Raw genomic sequence first — 21,635 nt, 5'->3', positions numbered from 1 at the left:
GTAGTCAAAAGTAGTTGATGAGTGATATGCATGATAGGTGGTCTGCTTTTGTTGATAAATTCCCATACAAGATCGTGTATAAGTCAGGACAACAGAATAAGGTGGCAGATGCTTTGAGTAGACGTGTGGCCTTGATTAAGACTCTTAGTGTTGAGATTATGGGTTTTGAGTGCTTAAAAGATTTGTATGCTCAAGGTGAGGACTTCAAGCAAGTTTGGAAGAAGTGCATGTCTAGACAACCATTGAGTGATTTTTATGTGCATGATGGTTTTCTTATGATGGGTGATCAATTGTGTATTCCTTGCACATCCCTTCGAGAGAAAGTCATTAGAGATTTGCATGGTAGTGGTTTAGCAGGACTCCTTGGTAGGGACAAGACTATTGAGGCTATCAAGGGGCGTTACTATTGGCCTAAGCTGAGGAGATATGTGACTACTATTGTGAGTAGGTGTTATATATGTCAGATAGCTAAGGGATAGACTTAGAATACTGGTCTTTACATGCCTTTACCAGTTCCTAATGCTATTTGGAAAGATTTGTCTATGGATTTCATATTGGATTTGCCAAAAACTCCACGAAACATGGATTTTGTGTTTGTTGTTGTTGACAGGTTTTCCAAGATGGCGCATTTCCTTTCATGTAAGAAGACTACAGATGCAACAGCAACAGCCAAACTATTCTTTAGGGAGGTTGTTCGTTTGCATGGGGTACCTAAGACCATTACTTCAGACAGAGATACGAGGTTCTTGAGTCACTTCTAGATTACTTTGTAAAAGCTATTTGATTCATCTTTGAATTTCAACAATACAACTCATCCATAGACTGATGGACAGTCGAACTTTAGATAATTTGATTCGTAGTATTTGCAGAGAAAGACTGAAGCAATGGGACTTTGCCATAGCTCAAGCAGAGTTTGCCTACAACAATGTAGCTCATAGCTCTATAGGTAGATCACCATTTTCTATTGTTTATATGAAAGTACCTAATCATTGCTTTGGATTTGGTGAAGCTACCCAGGGTACCAAGTCTTAGTACTACAGCTGAGCAGTTGGTAGATCAGATTCAGTCAATGAAAAAGGGAGTAAAGCAGAAACTTCAAAGAGAAGTATAAAGTTGCAACTGACAAGCATCGAAGGTACAAGGTGTTTGAAGTTGGTGATGAAGTCATGGTGTTCTTGAGGAAAGAGCGCATACCTGTTGGGAAGCATAGCAAGTTAAAGCCTAAGAAGTATGGTCCTTACAAGATTATTAAGAAGTTCAATGACAATGCTTATGTGGTGGATTTGCCTAATTACATGGGTATTTCCAAAATCTTTAATGTTGTTGATCTTCATCTTTATTTGCTTGAGGCGATGCTTGCATATCCTGATCATGACTTGAGGTCGAGTTCTTTTCAAGTGGAGGTGAATGATGGAGTGTCTGTTCTTAATCGGCCCTGCGACCAGTTCTGTTCACAAACTGAACCGGCACTGGTTCAACCTTAGAGGGGAATCCCTGTTGTCAACCGATCCTCCAATCGGTTCTGTACCCTATGTTACCTGGCACCGGATGATGTCTTGAAGAGGGGGGCTCGAATCTCTATCACGAACTGGTTCTACGACCGGTCTTAGTCTGTTTGTGACCCGACACCGGTTCATGACTGGTTATTGATATCTTGTTGATTTATTTACTTATTTTGGTTTTTTAATATTTACAAGTTTTCCATTATTTTGGTACATTATAAATACTTTATGTTTTAGGGTTTGTAATGAACTTTTTATCAATTATTCAAGCTGTGTGCTTAATTCTCTTTGTGAGTGTTATTTGGTTTCTAGATTGAAACTTGATCTTGAGATTTGTTCGTGTGACAATCTCTGTTATCGCGCTATACGCTGTGCCACTATGTCTTCGAAGACATCTATGTTCATCAATCTAAATGTTTTGAGGATTCCAATATCCCCCACCATGTTTGTAAACTTCACAAGGCCTTGTACAGACTACGTCAGGCTCCCCACACCTAGTGTTCTCACCTCAATTCTCATCTTCTTCAGTTGGGTTTTCATATGTCAATGACAAATCCCTCCCTATTCATCTATCAAAAGGACTCGATATATACATGCTCATTTATGTTGATGACATACTTCTCACCATCTCCTCAAGCTTTCTCTGATGCTGATTGGGTTGGATGCCTAGACAAACAACGCTTCACTGGAGGCTATCTCATTTATTTAGGCCGAAACCTAGTTGCTTGGAGCTCTAAGAAACAATCCACCATTGTTCATTCAAGCATGGAATCTGAATTCCAGGCTTGTGCCAATGCTTCCACTGAATTACTTTGGATTCATTCCTTGCTCTTAGACTTAGGCCTCTCATTCCCAATAGTACCAGTTATTTGGCGTGATAACATTGGTGCTATATATCTTGCTGCCAACCCTATCTTTCATGCTCACACAAGACATATTGAAGTTGATTTCCATTTCCTACGGGACCTCGTCCTCAAATGCTCTCTATCTGTTTAGTTTATATCCTCTAGTAATCAAGTTGCAGATCTTCTCACGAAGCCGATCAGCGGCAGTTGTTTCATCTCTCTAAGGTCCAAGCTTCATGTCTGCCTGGACATTTCACTTGAGGGGAAGTATTAGATCATGCTTATCTCAATAGTCTCCTACTCAGATTGGCATCATATTGTAGATAAAGTTCTACTCAGATCTTCCTCATCCTTACTGTAACTTATCTTTCTTCTTGAGTGTTGTAACCTATCTCTATATCATAGTGTTTGTATTGTACTCAAACTACAACAGACTACTATAAATACACAAAGGGTTCAATCAACCTAATCATCGAACCATTACTCAATGTCAATATTCTTGCTATTAGTATTCTATCTAAGCCAAAGCAAGAAGAAGCAAAAAAACAAAAGATACAAATTTAAAGTTACCAAACAAACAAAGAAAAGGCAAATAGAAAAGATATCAAGTGTTCACTGAGCTATCTCAGATGCTAAACAAAGAGAACATCACAAAGAAGTGTAGGAGGGAATCCAAAAATTTTAAAGATTAATGTAGAAACTATTTACTGTTGAGTTAGTCAAATAATGACTCAGTCTTTTTCAGTTGAACTGTATTTGCTATTGTTTAGGAGAATGGCTTAGTCTTTTCAGTTGGGCTGTATTTGCTATTGTTTAGGAGTCATATCAGGGGTGTTTGGTACTAGAATCTCTGATAGTTTGTTATGTTTTCTTGCTATTTAAATGATGGCTATGCAGTGAATAAAATATGCCATTTCTGCTAATTTCGTTGCCTTGTTACTGTTCTTTTCATTGTGTTAGGCATCCATTATTTTTTTTAACATCTAGTATCAGAGTTATTTCAATCCAGATGGCCAATAATCACATTGGAGTGAACCCATCACAACCTTCAATTCTGATTTTCCAAGGGAGTAATTATGTGTGTTGAGTACCAAGATGAAGACCTCGTTTTTATCCCAAGAACTATGGGATTTAGTGGAGGAGGGCTATACTGAAGACGGAGTAGCAGCTGATGCTCTCAGAGACCTTCGAAAGAAGGATGCCAAAGCTTTATTCTTCATCCAACAAGCTGTGGATGATGTGATTTTCCGACGCATATATGCTGCAACAAGGTCCAAAGAAGCCTGGGATAGATTGTATACAGCATATCAAGGCACTGCAAAAGTGGTAACTGTTAAACTTCAAACTTTTCGTACAAAATTTGAAAGTTTGCTTATGAAAGATGGAGATGTTTTGTCTGATTATATTTCCAACATGATTGATGTTGTGAATCAAATTAGAAAGTGTGGTGAAGATTTGAGTGAGCAAAAAGTGGTTGAGAAAATTCTTAAAAGTTTACCTAAGAAATATAATCATGTTTTGGCTGCAATAGAAGAATCAAAAGACTTTAGTGTATTAACTCTTGATGAATTGCAGGGTTCTCTTTTCTCTCATGAAGATAGGATGAAGAGATATGATGATGTTTCTGTTGAGAATGTTTTTTACAGTAAGATGCAACTCTTACAAGGTGAACCAAGAAGTCAGAGCAACTCTAAGTTGCATGGTGGTTCTTCGTCACAAGGAAGAAGAGGAGGCAGAAGCAGTGGTCGTTCCAATGATTATGATCAAGGTTCAAGAAACTATGATAAAGGTGAGAATCAAAGCCCTAAACAGTGTTACTACTGTAAGAGATATGGCCATATAGATAAATTTTGCTAGCATAAAGAGCAGCATGCCAATCTAGCCCAGGAGAAAGGGGAAGATGATACCGAAAGTCTATTTCTTGCATGTTTCTCTGCCAAAGAATGTTCTCCAAAAACTTGCTACATCGACAGCGGCTGTAGCAATCACATGACAAGTGATTTACATCTTTTCACCGATTTAGATGAATCTATGACAAGTCAGATCACAATGGGTGATGAAACGGTACGTGAGGCACAAGGAAAAGGTACTGTGATGTTGAACTCTCTTGGATTGAAATGCATTCAGAATGTTCTGTATGTTCCTCATCTGAATTCAAATTTGTTGAGTGTTGGGCAATTTATATTGGATGGGTATTCTCTTGTCTTTGAAGATTCCATTTGTTTTGTGTATAAAGACAAATCGAAAACGCAGTTGGTAGTTGAAGTACCCATGTCAAAAAACAAAATTTTTCCCTACATTCTCACCTCTACTGACCATCATGCTTTGAAAGCAACTGTGAGTGACGAAACCTGGGTTTGGCATTATAGATATGGGCATCTTAATTTCAGAAGTTTGGCTCTTATGTATGAACAAAATTTTGTTGATGGTTTGCCTGTAATTAAAACTGTTGATGATGTCTGTGAGAGTTGTGTAGTTGGAAAGAAGCATTGTGATTCTTTCCCGACAGGCAAAGCAAGAAGAGCTTCCAAACCTACAGAACTGATTCATGTGGATGTTTGTGGGCCCATGACAACATATTCTCTCAACAACAACAGGTATTTTCTAGTCTTTATTGATGATTTTAGCCGAATGACGTGGGTATGTTTTTTGAAAGAAAAATCAGAAGCTTTTTCGGTGTTCAAGAAGTTTAAGGCCTATATCAAAAAGCAAAGTGAGCAGCAACTGAAAGTCTTGAGGACAGATCATGGTGGAGAATTTCTGTAAGGAGAATTTGATAGTTTTTGTGAAGAGTTTGGCATCAAGAGACAGTTAACAGCTAGTTACACTCCACAGCAAAATGGAATGGTTGAGTGGAAGAATCGATGTCTTGTAGCAATGGCAAAAAGCATGCTGAAAGCTAAAAGTATTCCAAAAAAATTTTGGGCAGAAGCAATCCATACAGTAGCCTACCTTCTCAATAGATCTCTAACAGCAGCTTTGAGTCAAAAGACACCATTTAAAGCATGGCATGGGTGGAAACCTAAGGTAACTCATCTCAGAATATTTGGATGTATTGCACATGTGCATGTTCCATCTCAAAAGAGAGGGAAGTTGGATGACAACATTATTAAATGCATATTTGTTGGCTATAGTACTGAAACTAAAGGGTATCGTCTCTATGACCCTGTCACAAAAAAGTTACTAATAAGTCATGATATTGTATTTGATGAGAAGAGTGCATGGAATTGGGAGATTGTGAAATCAGGTCCAATATTAGAAGATGGCGAGTTCCTTAACTCTCCTACAAGGCAAGAAAATGAGAATGAAGGTTCTAGTCCCCCTACACCAGAAAATAGTTAATCACCGGTCTCAAGCTCACATTCACCAAGCTCGTCTTCATTAGAGACACCTCCAAGAAAATGGAGATCATTGCAAGAAATTTATGACAACACAGAACGATGTCAAATTGCCAAAATTAATGAACTGACTTTGAAGAAGCCATCAAGTCCAAAGAATGGCATACAGCAATGGATGAGGAAATGAAAGCCTTAGAAAGAAATAAGACATGGGAGCTACTTGACATTCCGGATAGAAGGGAGGTCGTTGGGTTGAAATGGGTCTATAAGATCAAGTACCAAGCTGATGGTTCTGTTCAAAAGTATAAGGCAAGGCTTGTTGCACTTGGGTACATGTAGTGAGGGGGGATAGACTTCGAAGAAACCTTCTCTCTAGTAGCAAGGGTTTGATACTATGCGAACTATTTTATCTATTGCTGCTCATTTTCACTGGAAAGTTTATCAGTTTGATGTGAAGTCAGCATTCTTAAACGGAATCTTAGAAGAAGAAGTGTACGTACGACAACCGAAAGGCTATGAAATTGCAGGCCATGAAGATAAAGTGTACCGTTTGAGAAAAGCCTTTTACGGCTTAAAACATGCACCACGTGCTTGGTATGGGAGAATTGATGGACATTTCAGTAAGAATGGATTTCATAGAAGTCCAAGTGAACCAACCTTGTACGTCAAAGCCAGAGGTACCTGATACTCCCATTGTTTGTCTTTATGTTGATGACCTGATTTATACAAGCAATTGTGATGCTTTATTGAATGAGTTTAAGCAACTGATGATAGATGAGTTTGACATGACTGATTTGGGGGTGATGAATTTCTTTTTGGGGCTGGAAATTAAGCAATGTAATAATGGGATTTTTATGACACAAGGAAAATATGTCAATGATCTTCTTACAAGGTTTAGCTTAAAAGATTGCAATCCTGTGAGTACTCCCATGTGCACTAATCAAAAGTTCAACTTGGATGATGGAGGAGAAAAAGTTGATGTTCAGCTTTATCAAAGCCTTGTTGGCAGTCTATTATATCTCACAAATAGTAGACCGGATATTTCGCAAGCAACAAATCTCTTGTCCAGGTTTATGCAAAGTCCAAGCAAGTATCACTTGGGGGCTGCCAAACGAATTCTCATATACTTGAAAGGGACAAGTTCATTTGGGATATGGTACAAGCACAATAACAACTTCAAGCTGTATGTTTTTTCTGACAGTGATTGGGGAGGCTGCATTGATGATCGGAAGAGTACTACAGGTTATGTTTTCACTATGGGCAATAAAACTATTTCTTGGAACTCAAAGAAACAACCATCTATAGCGTTATCATCCTCAGAAGCTGAATATATGGCAATAACTGCAGCAGCTTGTCAAGGAGTTTGATTGCGAAGAATCCTGGATTTATGAAACAAACTCAAGTGGAGGCGACTACTATTTATTGTGACAATCAATCCACAATTGCTATGACAAAGAATCCAGTTTATCATAATAGAACAAGGCATATTGAGACACGTCATCATTTCATAAGAGAGCTAGTTGCAAAAGGAGACATCAAGATGAAAAATTGCAGTACCAATGATCAAGTTGCAAATATATTCACAAAGCCACTTCCATTGAAGAAATTCATGGATTTAAGAGATCTTTTGGGTGTTATTAAATTTCTACATTAAGGGAGGGTGTTAAAGATTAATGTAGAAACTATTTACTGTTGAGTTAGTCAAATAATGACCGAGTCTTTTTCAGTTGAACTGTATTTGCTATTGTTTAGGAGAATGGCTTAGTCTTTTCAATTGGACTGTATTTGCTATTGTTTAGGAGTCATATCAGGGGTGTTTGGTACTAGAATCTCTAATAGTTTGTTATGTTTTCTTGCTATTTAAATGCTGGTTATGCAGTGAATAAAATATGCCCTTTCTGCTAATTTCGTTGCCTTATTACTGTTCTTTTCATTGTATTAGCCATCCTTTATTTTTTTAACAAAAAAACCACTCTGGAACTTGATCTGCCCAGGCTACACTGCTTGGTGAGCCGCTTCATTACACAAACCTGAACACTATACTTCAACCAGCTTTAATATATATTTCAGAAGAAAAAAGGAATCTCCTTAGGCCACTCTGATTCGGACGACTTGAGGCAAGAGATAAGGTGTTGGAAGTCACTCTCAAAAACTACAGTCAAAAGACCAGCCTGTCTTGCAAGTAAAACACTTTCCTTCAATGCAAGAGCTTCTTAGAACAGTGAGGACACACAGCTACAGCCTACAGCACCCCATTTTGCAGCACAAAAAACTTTCCTCCCATTTCTGATTACTACACCAAAGGATGCAGAACCTTACTTATCAAAATACGCATCAGAATTAGCTTTGAATCACCCTTGTTCCGGCAGAACCAAGCTGGGTCTAACCATGGATCCGTTCTGCTGAAAGGTTGTCAAGGCCTGCTGAAACAAACTCCAATATTCCATCTGTAACCTTTTAACACGCAAGATTATAGAGGCTTTACAATTAGTGCCATCAAAATTCATACTATTTCTGGCTAACCAAATCTGCCATAGCAGGTAAGCAGTATAAACAATTCCTGTTTCTCAGAGCCAACATCCACACATTTTGTTACCCATTCTGCATCCAAACAGAAGAAGAATCTGGGCCAGCAGAAGAATCAAACTTATACCCAAAGATACTGCCAAACCAAGTTGCCCTGCCATGGTTACATTCAAATAAAACATGCATAGCAGTTTCATTTGTGCTGGAACAGACCGGACACTCTGCATAAGAAGAGCTCCACCTTCGGTTCAACTGGAATTTTCCAAAGGCTTTGGGAATTAATATTTCTCACCACTGCTGCTTCAGAATTGCCCACTTAGCATTAAGCAATAGAAGATTGTTGGTTTGTGATTAGTGGCTTCACGAGAAGCCTGTAGCTATGGACATTGGAGGTTTGGACACTTTGAAAACAAATCAGCCAAGGAGGTGCGGTGCAGTATCGTGTATCCAACTCCAACATGGATGGAACTGCTCTGCGGATCAAACAAACCTTCCAATGCCATTACATGGAATCCCTGACAAGAAATATATGGCAGTTAATATGGTTTGCTGAGGGCCTACATCTGGGCCATATTCCTTTCAAATATGCATGTGAAAATAGCACCAAACTTCTGTCCCATGACTGATGAATACATTACTAGTTGCTGCTTGAGATTAGCTTCTATCACGAGTGCACAACTGGCTTCTGGCCTTGCTGTCCGCAAAAACCATTTTGCGTAGCAATTGAAAAGCAACAGTGAACAACCTTACATTGTCCCATATGATACAAGTATTTTAGCTTTTACAATCAACATTATTCAATATTGTACATAACTCAGCATTAAACTGACGAGGAAGGAGAAAAGAGGATTTGGGAAATCAACCCCTAAAAACAAGACTTCGATGATACTGAATGATGATGATGAATATTCACAAGGTGCTGAATTTTGATCTTCTATCATGCGCATGCATATGCTCATCTAGAAAACATCTGGGATCCAGTCAACTCCACCAGAATCAACTTGAACACAACAGAAACTTTATTCAAATTCCATTTTAATCTAGCAGATATTTCTTTATTCTTCAGTGACATAAAGCTCCTTCCTGGAGAAATCTGCATCTAGTTTTCATCGTCAACTGCCAGTGGAACAGATTTTACCTGAAAGACACGAGGGAAATTAACTTGCATCTACCATACCATGAAGCATCTAGGTTATTAAAGCGAGGGTGACTGATTGTTCAAACCATTCAACAGTAGGTATAAGAAAGCAGTTCCTAGTCTATGTTTTACACATGTTTGGCTAGAGTATATCAAATGGCCATCAGCTGCATCATTGCTTTTTCTTCTTATGCCATTAAATCTCTTTGAATAGATTATCATCATTTAGTATGCATAAAAAACAAAGTATGTTGTTGAAGCACTAACCAGATCCCGAAACTTTAAAATGTAGAACATCTCCAGGTATCTCCGGGTCTCCCGTCTTTCAAGCTTTGACACGTACTTCCAAAATCCGTAAACTCCAGCAAGGGTCATTAGCCTTTCAGAATAGATATTCCATGTATACCTACAAAATTACTTGCAGAAATGGTGATATTGCAGGAAAGCAAGGAAGTTGAAACAAAGATCAAAATATGAAGGTAAGAGATCCACATCAAGAAAGAATACCTTTCACAGATTCGTTGAAGCCCTGCTTCAGAGATCTTAATCCAGTGGTCAGGGTCATTCTTACACTGTTCAAAGAAATCAACCATAAGTGCAGCAGCCTGGTCAGGGTGATAAGGATCAATATTGAAGCCTGAGATACCATGTTCAATAATCTCAGCAGGTCCTCCATGACAAGTGGCAAATGTTGGCAAGCCACAAGTCATGGCCTCCACAACTGTAAGCCCAAAAGCTTCATAAAAAGCAGGCTGCATAAAAGCAATATAAAGAAAGTTAAATTTACCATAGGTAGTGTGGAATCAAAAGAGTGAGCAGAGCCATCAATGTTTACCTGGACAAAAGCACCTCTTGTGTCAGCAATGTAACGATAGAGCTCACCATTGCGTGCCCGATTTGTTTGGCCAGATAACCAACGGAACTGCCCATCCAAGTTGTACTGCTTTATGAGGCCATGCATCTTCTCAATCTCTTCTATTTCTTCCCTGTCGTTGGACTTCTTCACATCATTGTAACCAGCAACAACAACAAGGTTTGCCAGTTCCCTTAGTCTGGAGTTCCTACCATAGAACTCAACCAGACCTGTTATGTTTTTCACTTGATCGAGCCTCGCCATGGAAAAGATGATGGGCTTTGAGTGATCACTTAAAGTACCACTGCAGTTGCACAAATTGCCAGATTAACAAATGCTGACCAATCGTTACATCATCAATTTTTGCAAGAAGCACCTTATTTATTCACTTTAATCCTCAACTTCATGCCCATTACTATTTAAAAAAGATACTACACTTACCTCAAATATTAGCGTTTACAAAGAACCCTCCCAATTACTGAGTTTAGGAATACCCCAACCCAGTAGGAAATAAAAGCTTGGATAAAGTATGATTACACATTCAAAACCAAAAATATTCATATTCTTCAGATCAAAACGATTGTTTGAAGACTCACAATTTTGAAGAAATATTTCATAAGGGCAAAACTGTTATAATAAACAATAACACCATTTTTGGCTGGATTGGTGCAGAACCAAGATTTAATCAGCCAAACCAATGTTGACTCTAGATATCCTCAAGTCTGACTCAAGAACTTCCTAGTTATCAGCAATTGACAACTATATAAAAAACTTAAATAATTAAACAGCACAAATAAAAGTAGCTTTTCATTTTTTCCATGATTTATTTTGTAAAATGGTTCAATAGTTGCTAATCCTTTTTGCCTTATTCTAGAGATTCACCCAGCACCAATATGCATACATTTTCTTGTACGTGTGCTACATTCTGTGCATCTAAGAGTTGTCTACAGAAGAAGAATCGAGAATAAATAAAAGGTGACAAGTTCTCATAGATGCGTAAGTTGGCAAAAAAGGTATAATTAGGTACTCGCATGTGTATCTATAAAATACAACGTACTTACATGTGTTCATCATTCTGCTCTGGGTCATATAAGAGCTTTTCAATTGAACCATGTAGAGCAGTAAGTCTTTTTTCTTTATCTGAGTATGAGAAGTAAATAGTCATATCTGCTCCTGGAGAGACAATATTGAACTTCGGATCAAAAACATCAATGCCATGGACAACTCTGTACAGCCCCGGAAGAGTGAAAGAGGCGTGGCTCTCATACTGCCCAACAGTATTCTTGCTGAAACAAATAGAATACGAGTTAAAGCAGTGGCATGTTTTATTGCTACTTGCTATACAAGTATTGAAACTAGCACAGACACTGCTACTGAAGTTCACCAACAATGATTGATTTGATTTAAGTTATGGATGCACTCCAGATGGTGGAGCAGTGATGTTTCACGTTCAAGTAATGATAACAATATTCACAATTTCACATCAATTAATTTGGAATGATTTCGATGACAAGAACATTATGTTTTATGTTGCACTAGTCTCCTAAAATTTTCAATTAAATGTGGTGGATGATCCAAAAAAAGAAAAAAAGAAAACATCTGTGTGCCTGAGAACTGATGCTTCATGCAACTATCCAATACAGACAGGTAAAAAAACATACAAAAATAATTTGTGGCAACTGCAGATAAATTTGCAAAATAATGTCTGCATGAGTAAGCTGGGTTTGAACATGTGACCACATGATTGTAAAGTAGAAATGGTCCATCTGATCAATGCTTTTGCATAGAGCGAACAGTGACAGAATGCAAGTCAGGTTGAGATTTTTAAGACTTGAACTCAGCTCAAAGCAATGCAAAGAGAGTGGTGCTAAAAATCAATTACCATTAAAAACTTATAAAAATGAGTTTTTAAAGAAAAAATAAGAGAATAATCATAACCCTGATCTGGTACTTGAGCTACTTCAAGGGAGCTCAACCTCCTGAAATAAGAATGAGTACAGAGAGGGAGAGAGGGATATCTGAATTATTCTCTTCTGATTCAATTGGTTATAAAACAACCTTTATATGGTAATGTGCTCATGCATTCTTCATGTGATGGAAGCTAGTTGGGATGATGTGGCCTGCTGATGTAAACATATTTAATGGGAGGCAATGCATGTCTGTTATTTCTACCCGAAGGACCATGGGCTTGGGCTGGAGCAGCTTGAACCTAAGGGTGTGAGTCAATTCGGGTCCTAACAAATAACAAGTTCAGACAGAAATTTCAATAATTATCACACATCACCATGCTCTGTTAGGGTTGAAACCTACTATAAAGGACAGATGATCATCATCATCTAAGCCTTGTCTGAACTATATGGGGTTAGCTACATGAATTCTCTTTTTGCAATTCAATTTTGTTCAGTGTTATATTCATTGTTAAATTATGGGTGCTTAAATCATTTCTTATTACTTCCACTTATTTCCTTTTTGGTCTACCCCTAGCTCTTCTAGCCCTTTTAACTTGTAAAATATCACTTTTTCTAACAGGTGCTGTAGGTGGTCTCCTATGCACGTGACTAAACCATCTCAATTTACTTTCTGTCTTTTTTTTTTTTGATAAATAAAATCATCTTTCATTATTTCAAAGATTGGTTAAATGAAAATCCCCTTGGAGGCGTGAGGTGCCGCCTCTCCAAACAGCAAGTACATATACTACAATAGAAATTACATGAATGTTAATTTTAAATAAGAGTTACAGCTGCACCCAAAACAATATTTCCCTACTTGTCCCTTGTTTTGCCAAGACATCGGCAAATGCATTAGCTGATCTCCCAACCCACTATACTGTTATAGACATATTTCTTGCCAGCCATTTGAATTTCTTTAACTCATTTTTATAGCCCCAAGTGACATCCTCTGGATTATTTAACCAATCCACCAACGTCTTAGAATCCCCTTCAATCAGAAGCTGCTCCACGCCCACTTCTTTTGCAAGAAGCATTCCTTGTATTGCAGCTAACATCTCTGCCCGGATAGAGTTCCCAACACCTAAAGGGCCAGAGTAGAGTAAGACAACCTCTCCAGCCTCATTCCTCAGTACACCTCCCATCCCAGAGAGACCGGGGTTACCCTAGCTACTCCCATCAAAATTCAGCTTCAAAGAACCAAGAGGAGGGGGGACCCAACTAGTCAATACTCTTACCTTGGAGGAGGAACAACTTGCTACTAATAGTCAATCCTTCCAACAATCAGTAAAAGAGAAATGGTTAAACAATTCTAGGGTCTTTAGCCATTGTATTGACCTGTACATAATACAGTCCTTTAAGGCTTGACTGCTCCTTCCTTTTTCTTGGAAGATCCTGGCATTTCTTTCTTCCCATACTATCCATAACAATACTGCTCACGTGCACCTCCACATTTTCCTTCCTCTTTTATGGGGCCAAGAGAAAAAAGAAGGGTTAAAGGTTGTGCTTACTTCTGCTGGCATATCCCAACTACAACCAAACAAAGATAGAAACCAAACCCAGAGTTCTACTGTTACACTAGAAGATAAAAATAGGTGATTACAATCCTCACCTTGAGATCTGCAAAGAATGCACCAGTTTGGTGAAATACAAAGGACGAGTCTTCTCTTTTGTAAGTTATCCATCGTGTTTACTTTACCATCCCACGCTTCCAAACACAAAGCCATAACCATGGGAGGACCGTCCTACACCGGACTTCCTTGGAATGGAAACTTTGTTGAGAGGATGTTTGGCAAAGGAAATTGAAAAAGGAACCACAAGAAAAAGACCCATTGGGGTGAATGGCCCAAATCCTCTTATCAGGCTTTGAAGGATCCAACCAAACCAACAAAGAAGAGTAGACAAACAATCAACTTCCTCATCCCTTAACCCTCTATGGAAACCAAAGTCCTAAGACAACACTGACAAATTTAAAATCGACTGAAGGAATTTTGAGATCACCTCTTTTCTATACAAAGAAACAGAGTACAATGATGGAAAAAGGTCTTTTAGAGGGAGATCTCTAGCCCAAATGTCCTCTCCAAACCAAATAGAATTACCAGAACAAGCATCATACCTGACACAACTGAGGAACTGCAGAAGAATTTTATGAATTGCTTTCCATGGTGTAGCTAGATTAGCCCTCCTTGATGCACCAACATCTCATCCACTCTCTAAACATCCATGAATACTCTTCACCACTTCGTGCCAGAGTCTATCTTGCTCCAAAGGCCACCTCCACATCCACTTCCCTAACAAAGCTGAGTTCTTTTTAAGCACATTCCTAAGCCCTAATCTTCCTTCCTCTTTGCTTCTACCCACAACCCCCAACTAATTAAGTGATCCTTTATACTTTCTTCCGGTTCCCAAAGAAAATCTCTCATCAATTTTTCCAGTTTCTTCGCATCCCTAGATGGTACCCTAAAGACAGAGAGGTAAAAAGTAGGTAGGTGATTTACTGGAATTCGGTTTGTGCCTACTCTCCATCCCCTTATCACATCTTCCCTATCAGCTCTAAATCTACTTTCTGTCATTTTATCACCTATTGGAGCTACTCCTAAGGTTCAGCATATGACTTCATTTCTAACAATGTTCTTTCTTGTTTTACCACTCATTCATCCAAACATTCGCATTTCCACCACAATCATTTTTTTGACATGCTATTTCTAAACTGCCCAACACTCTTCTCACAACCTAACAAATGATGTTAATGTTTAATATTAACAGTTCATTAGAAAAGGCATGGCAACAGAATGAAGGTTTAAGCTAAAACAAGAAAATACCTGTCTAGCAACATTTTTCACAACAGAAGGAAACCTAGGACCCAATTGGTAGGAGCTCATGGTTTTGCAAGGTTTTCCTGAAAACTGAATCATGCTGGACCCCTTGCACATGGCAATCTGTTCGGCTTATATAGTGTGGCTTTCTTATATTGTTTCTGCTTACCTAAAACTTAGTCATTCATACTTTAACATAATAGTAACAGCTTGAGATTTGCAAAGTTGCATTTGTAGTAATTACAGGAAGATAAACTTCCTGTTTACAGGGATTAATTAAATTAAGTGTTATAATTGATACAGTACTTGACATTCATGATATTTCAATTTGGTTCAATTGACCATTCACATAAACAATCAGAGACTTCATAAGCCAATGGAATTGGAAGCCCCTGCCATAGGTCTCAGACAGAATTTCAAATTTCTTATATGGTCTTTGCAGTGATGATATCAAGTGTATCAGAAATGCAACTTTAGTTTAAAACTGTTCCTAGTGAATACACCAAAGTTAACAGATTGCACACTTATCACCCCAGTAGAAGTGCTTAACATATCAATAAACTTAGGAAAATACCATATTAGATACATGTTTTTGACATTGTATAGCTGGGATAATGCTTTGTTCAGTTGAGTTGACTTGATGTACACATGTTTTGCTAATTCTATCAACAAAGTGATAATTAAGAGACACATCATTAGAAACAAAAAATAATTTTTTTTCTTCTTTTAGACTATCTGATCTCAAAATAATATTATAGGGTATATAGGCTGACACGAACAGTAAAATTTACACCTACGATACTAACCATTTGAAATAAATAAATAAATAAATAAATGATGACAGTTTAAGGGGCATACGTTCCTGCAATCTCTTGGTATGTACTTGTGATGATAAAATCTGCATGATTCATGGCAATTAGATCAGCAGTAAATTGGCATGAGAAATGGTACTTGTCCTCAAACTTTCTCCAATATATGTCAGAATCTGGATATTTTGTTTTTTCCAATGCATGAGCAATTGTACACTGCATGTAAATCACAACTTTAAAATTACATTCCATCTCCTAATATATACTTGTGACTGTCATTTATAATGAACAACAAGCAAAAATAAAACAAAGAAAAAAGGGAAAAAACAGGTAAAAGTAAAACAAAAGCAATAACTGACCTGTGTTATTCCTAGCCTATGAGCTAATAAAGATGCAACAAGATTCCCATCACTGTAGTTGCCTATGATCAGATCTGGAATACCCTGTAGCTCAGCAGCAATTTCACTTGATGCATCCTAATAACAACAGCCAAGTGATAAGGAACATGCCATAAACATGTAAATAAAAAATATAACACTCCACTTCAGCAAATAGACAACATAATGAAAAGTTTTAAGTTTACTAAACTCATAGAATCTACTATTTTTTTTTTTTGATAGGAAACGGTAACTTTCATTAGATAAAACCATAAGAAACAACAGTCACCTTCAAAGTAAAAGGTGACCCCTGAATAACAAAAATGTTACAAAACTGCACAAAACAGAAACTCCCATAGGAAATGGCAACTCTCATAGAATCTACTAAAATTAAGGCAAAGAAAAGGATTTCTACAGCTAAACATCAGAGAAAATTGTAAGGGAGTTACATTCTATGTTGCCCAAAGACAGGTACCAACATGAGCATGGATATGGATTTAAGAAACAGAGATGCAACTCTCTTTTTCCTAAGATCTAGAAGCAAATACAAATATGGGTATCCCAATTAATAAGCTTATATCATGCTTATCTATCTAGTGTATACATTTAAACCTAAGTATCATTCTGATACTCGTATCTCTCTAAATTTAATTAAATTTCGAACACATATGATTTTTTTTATGTATAATTTGTTAAAATATGTTATTTTATATATTTTGAAGTGCTTACTGATATTAAGTACAATCTACAAGTTTCCATACGGCATCTGTTGTTGTTTCAGGTCCAACATCTTGAGCTAATCATATATCTGTATTCTTGGGTATTATAAGTTAAGTTATGAACATCAAATCAACATGTGGGTTAGCTGACTCCTTAGCCAAACAAGGGGTTATGAGGCACCAATTGTTTTGGGCATCCTTGTAACTTAGACTTGCAATAAGGGATTGACACTCTGGTTAGCTTACAGTAACTTATCCTTCCTGATGTATTTTCTAAAAACCATGCATATGATGAATCATCTTCAACAAAATGTCACTAATTATCTCTCTTCTTTGATAAGTTAGAAACAGTATAACTGTATTCATCATCAAAAAGAAGATAGGACCACTTATAATAGGAAAAGTTTAGATAAAATATAGTAGAAACAACTCTCCCTGACGACTGGATAAAGAAAGAAAGAAGTATGTCTGTAATGTGAAATCTAGCATTAGACAATAATCCTAATGATTGTTCCAAAGTGATCAACTCTAGAAAATTTTTAGACATCTTTTACCTTGTAACTAAACACCTTCTCCCATTGTCATACATATAAAGCCTCAAATACTATATTATACATGTCAAGCATCAAGTTCTATTTTGCCTTGTTTTCTCTCAGGGCATATTTTGCACTTCCTTACTGTCCCACCTCGACGTGAAAACAATTTGACACCAAGTTATCAGTATGTTAACTGCCTGACCACAAATATCTCGAACTTGCTATCCCATCCATGATGCCCAAAAGGCAACGTATGTTGACTGACTCATTTGCCCACAAATATCTTGAAACCTTTTTTATAAGATGCCTCTGCCCTAAAATTTTGAAAATTCTACCAATGTGAATCAAGTTAATGTCTAACCACCAATTCTGATGCACAATGAATAACAAAGATTACAAGAAAAAAGATCTAGCAATGGAGAAATCTATCAAGGGAGAACCTCTAATAGAAAAATGTCATTTGGAGGAAATACCAAGCAGCTCGTAACTTAATAGCTAAGTAAACAACGTATTACCTCTGCGAAATTCTCCAGGTATGGCCACACGTCGAACCTTGAGATCCATTTCCTGAGAATTCCTTTTTCAGTCCTAAAAGGCACCCGCAAAATATGCGTATTTTCTGTCCCACTGATTCTTTCCAAACGTTGATTGCATGTTGTCCCATTTGCATCAGGTATTAAACGGGTCACCTTGGACCATAAATGAGAAAAGTGTTAGATAGATCCCAATATATCACTTGAGGAAGTGAAACGAATAGGAAAAACAGACTATCATTTAAATCATGGGCTAAGCAAGGGATGATGAACTGCTTACAATCAGAATTCTAGGAGTGACATTATTCAACCCTTGCCTCTGAAGTCTTAAAAGCATCTCATTCTCTAAAGCACGCACTTGGTCCAATATATAAACAATCTGCACGGAAATTAGAAAACTGAACAAAAATGTCCTATCAATGATCAAATTGTCCTACCAGTGTCCAGTGCCCATGAACAATACGGTGACTATTACCATATTTGTCAGGCAGGGGGGGAACGGGGAAGAAAACGGTTTGAAGTATAAACGACATCAAAACATAGAAACAGGAAAACAGGGGATCCAAGTTTGCATTGCATATGTGATTCAGAATGGCAGAGCATGGAGAACAAGAAGCATGATACCTGCCCACCAGTGTCAGGCAAACCTAAGACATTTGCTTGCCCAAAGTAACCGTGTGGAGATACAATGACAACGTTGAATACCATTGGAATCCTCCCAAGAAACGTCTCCAAGGTAGATGGATCAGGGGCCTGAAGAATGTCCAATAGAAGACGAACCATCTCAGAGACGCGTGTTGCATTATCACCCCAACCTTTCTCAAAACCCCATTCTTGGAATCTGGATGAATGGGAAAAACCTTAAATGATAAAGTAAAATCATGGGAAGCACTTGAGTACAACAGTTTAGCAACTATTATTATTTGAGGCTCACATGTGCTCAAAATCAGAGTATGGTATATCAGGCGGGAGCTTAGAGAGGTATTCCTCCGCCTTGGCCAAATTATGTTGAAGTCTTGATAAGCTCTGTATCCGATCATTCAGCATCAGCGCCTGCACGTATTATTTTGTAAATTAAGTTTATTGAGAATCAGTTTTGATGTAATGACCGCACAGGTAAAACAAATGGACAAAGATCTGGGAATATCAAGAACCAATTTTGGATGAAAAGCAGCATACAACTAGATAGTCTAATTAGCAGTATTAACAAATGAAAGCTTCAAAATCTGGGAAACAAATAAAATGGAAACCAAAGTGTTCTAGCCTGCAGATGCACATTTGAGACTCACATGGCCCTTATTTTTGTGTGCTCGAAGAAAATCGAGCAAAGGCTCCAAGCAGTCTTTGTTACGAAACATACTGGATGAGAGGTGACGGTTAAGGAATTGAACTCCATTGCCGATGGACGAGGATCGGCTGGGGCGAGGGAACGTTGCATTGAAGGGTTCGAAATCAAGCTCAAACACGAACTTGTCATTGAAACTGAAATAAACCCCAGACTACATTATTTACAGAACAAAAAAAGCTAATTTATAGTTAATAAACTATTAGAATCCCAAGAACGAAGAGAGAGAGAGAGAGAGAGAGAGGTTGGTTAAATGGTTACCTGTTACAGACGAGTTGTTCCTTGAAGTGAAGATACTCGGACACGCTCAACTGCTCCACAGTGAGCTCATAGACGTTAACCCGAACATATTCCCAAACACCGGGCCTCGGACGAACCGCTATTGCGACAAACGGAGGAAGCACTATGGCTTCCTTTCAACCAAAAAGCAAATAGACAAATCAGATATCACAGTCTGACATACGTACGTCATGTAGAAGCCCACATAAGGAGAAATTAGACATCTTCTGTCAATTTTTAATATAGAAAAAAAAAAAAAAAAAAAAACTGAGCGCACCTGGGCGGATCGGAGAACTTCACTGAAAGGTCCCTCAGTAAGCTTCTTCCTTCCTTTATCGTCTCCGACGACGTTGGCTAATTCGTCTGTTAGATGATGTGGTTGCAGAATTCCCTTACCCTGTCCCATGTACCTTCACAGAATATTAAATATGTATTAATATTATTTTCTTAAGAAAAACAATAATAAAAATAATCGAAAGCCTGAGCTTCTCCAAAAGTGTTAATTTGATAATACAGAGGAGATGAATAAGAAAGAGTTCTTACCTGGAGAGGAGGGAAACGAGTTCATTGCGGTGAGCAGAGAGGGTGTCCTCTACCCTCTCTCGAATGCTCGGAACTCTACCAAGTTTAGGTGCCATGATCTGGGTGGTGAGTACTTGTTACAGAAACAGAATTTACAATTCAGATGGCAAACCAAAAGCAAGACTGAAGAAAAAAAAAATGCGGTTTTCTTCTTCTCTTTATGAATTATGATCGACGGTGAGTTTTAGAAGAGTAAGAAGAAAAAGAAGAGAGATTGAAGAATGGTAGTGGTGTCACTGGTGTGTGGTTGTACTTGGAAATTGGAACTGGAACTCTGGAAGAGTTGGTTGGAAATCAGATTATCGGATATCAAAAAGCTACGGTCTATTTATAAGGCATGGAGAGCAACGGGATGCTTGCTTTGCCGCTTTAATTTAATGAATTGAGAAGTGATCAGTTCAGAATTGTGATAGAAAGATAGTCCATGGGTAATGGGAACGCGTGATGGATGTTGTGTCTACTGTCTATTCTATGGAAGAATATGGATATGGATGGAGGCCAAAAGACAAAGCAAAATCCACCATTTTTGCGTCTGTATGCAGGTAATGGAGTTAGCTGGGTCTGGGCGATTGAAAAAGAAAAATGGCGTCTGATTGAAATAATACTGTGAGTTGATTGGTCCTTCTGGGTTTGTTAAAAAATGAGCGCGTAAAACTGAAGCTCTTAACTTGACTTTTAACTAAACTCTCTTGTCTCCGACTCTGTATCTCCATGGCTTTTGAAAAATCAGAAACAAAGAAAAACAAGAATCAAACGGTGGGCACCTAAAGACCAAACTGAAAGTGATGGCGTGATGGCAAAAATCGCAATTTGCATGGGGAAGGCCGAAGGGGGAAGTGTCATAGGCTAGAACAGGTGTTCAACATTCCTATCTTCCGTGTCCAACAACAGTCCGTCTAGTCTAATATGGCTTATTACGCCATAGAAGTGAGAAGTTGGAACTGGGTGTGTGGGTCTAAAATAAAAACAGGAATTTGCTTTAGCTCCATCGGCTCCTTTCAATTAAAATTCACGTCATTCCTTGCAAACATGGGCCGAATTGGCCACGTGGCTTCTTTATCAACCATCGAATGGAGCGCCCTCCTACTTAAATGGAGGAGAAACGAAATAATCCATTCATTCTAGGGGCCCACTCACCCATACTCACTAGACTACTTCGAGCGGTTTGTTTGTTCACTATTGATTTTGTGGGGGCCCATTCACCATATGTGTTCGTCTTTTCGGAGCGGTGGCCAGGCGGCCCAGACCCGTATGTTTTTAGTTTTATTTTATAATCAGAGAAAGGGACTAGAGTAGATAGAGAGCGGAGCGCGCCCACTGATTCAACTCAATCGGGTGACGGGCACGGGGTGAGCACCGCTGGGCGTCGGCCCCTTTGTTAGGCTCAGCATCATTAAAGCTTCTAGGGGTAGGGTCCCACCCTGACACTGCCACTTTGATTTTCCAAGACAACGCCAATGGAGCAGGACACATTGTATAGTGTATTACCAT

The 21,635-nt window shown here is 38.2% G+C and overlaps 1 protein-coding gene across 1 annotated transcript; it reads right to left on the bottom strand.

The window, feature by feature from the left end:
• Positions 1–8,934: 8,934 nt before the first annotated feature.
• Positions 8,935–21,081, bottom strand: LOC148861441 (sucrose synthase 2-like). The gene is made up of 15 exons (XM_088985453.1): positions 20,106–21,081; positions 19,840–19,972; positions 19,545–19,696; positions 19,228–19,420; positions 18,873–18,991; positions 18,563–18,779; positions 18,219–18,317; positions 17,921–18,094; positions 16,133–16,249; positions 15,823–15,989; positions 11,264–11,488; positions 10,185–10,506; positions 9,857–10,101; positions 9,617–9,755; positions 8,935–9,349 (listed from the first exon to the last, which is right to left on the bottom strand). Exons 1-15 carry the CDS (start codon positions 20,198–20,200, stop codon positions 9,311–9,313), a joined length of 2,436 nt encoding a protein of 811 aa, XP_088841579.1. The 5' UTR covers positions 20,201–21,081; the 3' UTR covers positions 8,935–9,310.
• Between the last annotated feature and the right edge of the window lie 554 nt (positions 21,082–21,635).

Source organism: Nelumbo lutea, chromosome 4, assembly GCF_056320005.1.
Source record: "Nelumbo lutea isolate HS-2025 chromosome 4, American lotus-T2T, whole genome shotgun sequence".
Lineage (NCBI taxonomy): Eukaryota > Viridiplantae > Streptophyta > Magnoliopsida > Proteales > Nelumbonaceae > Nelumbo > Nelumbo lutea.
Note: the sequence above shows the minus strand (reverse complement) of the source record. Positions and strands in the feature narration are given on the sequence as shown.

What these genes read in the sequence shown, in the direction of transcription:
- LOC148861441 (XM_088985453.1), bottom strand. Translation starts at nt 20,200, where the DNA reads ATGGCACCTAAACTTGGTAGAGTTCCGAGCATTCGAGAGAGGGTAGAG. An exon ending in TACTCTGATTTTGAGCACAT is followed by an intron (nt 18,780 to 18,872) that starts GTGAGCCTCAAA and finishes CCATTCATCCAG; the next exon opens with ATTCCAAGAATGGGGTTTTG. An exon ending in ATAGGCTAGGAATAACACAG is followed by an intron (nt 15,990 to 16,132) that starts GTCAGTTATTGC and finishes ATTTACATGCAG; the next exon opens with TGTACAATTGCTCATGCATT.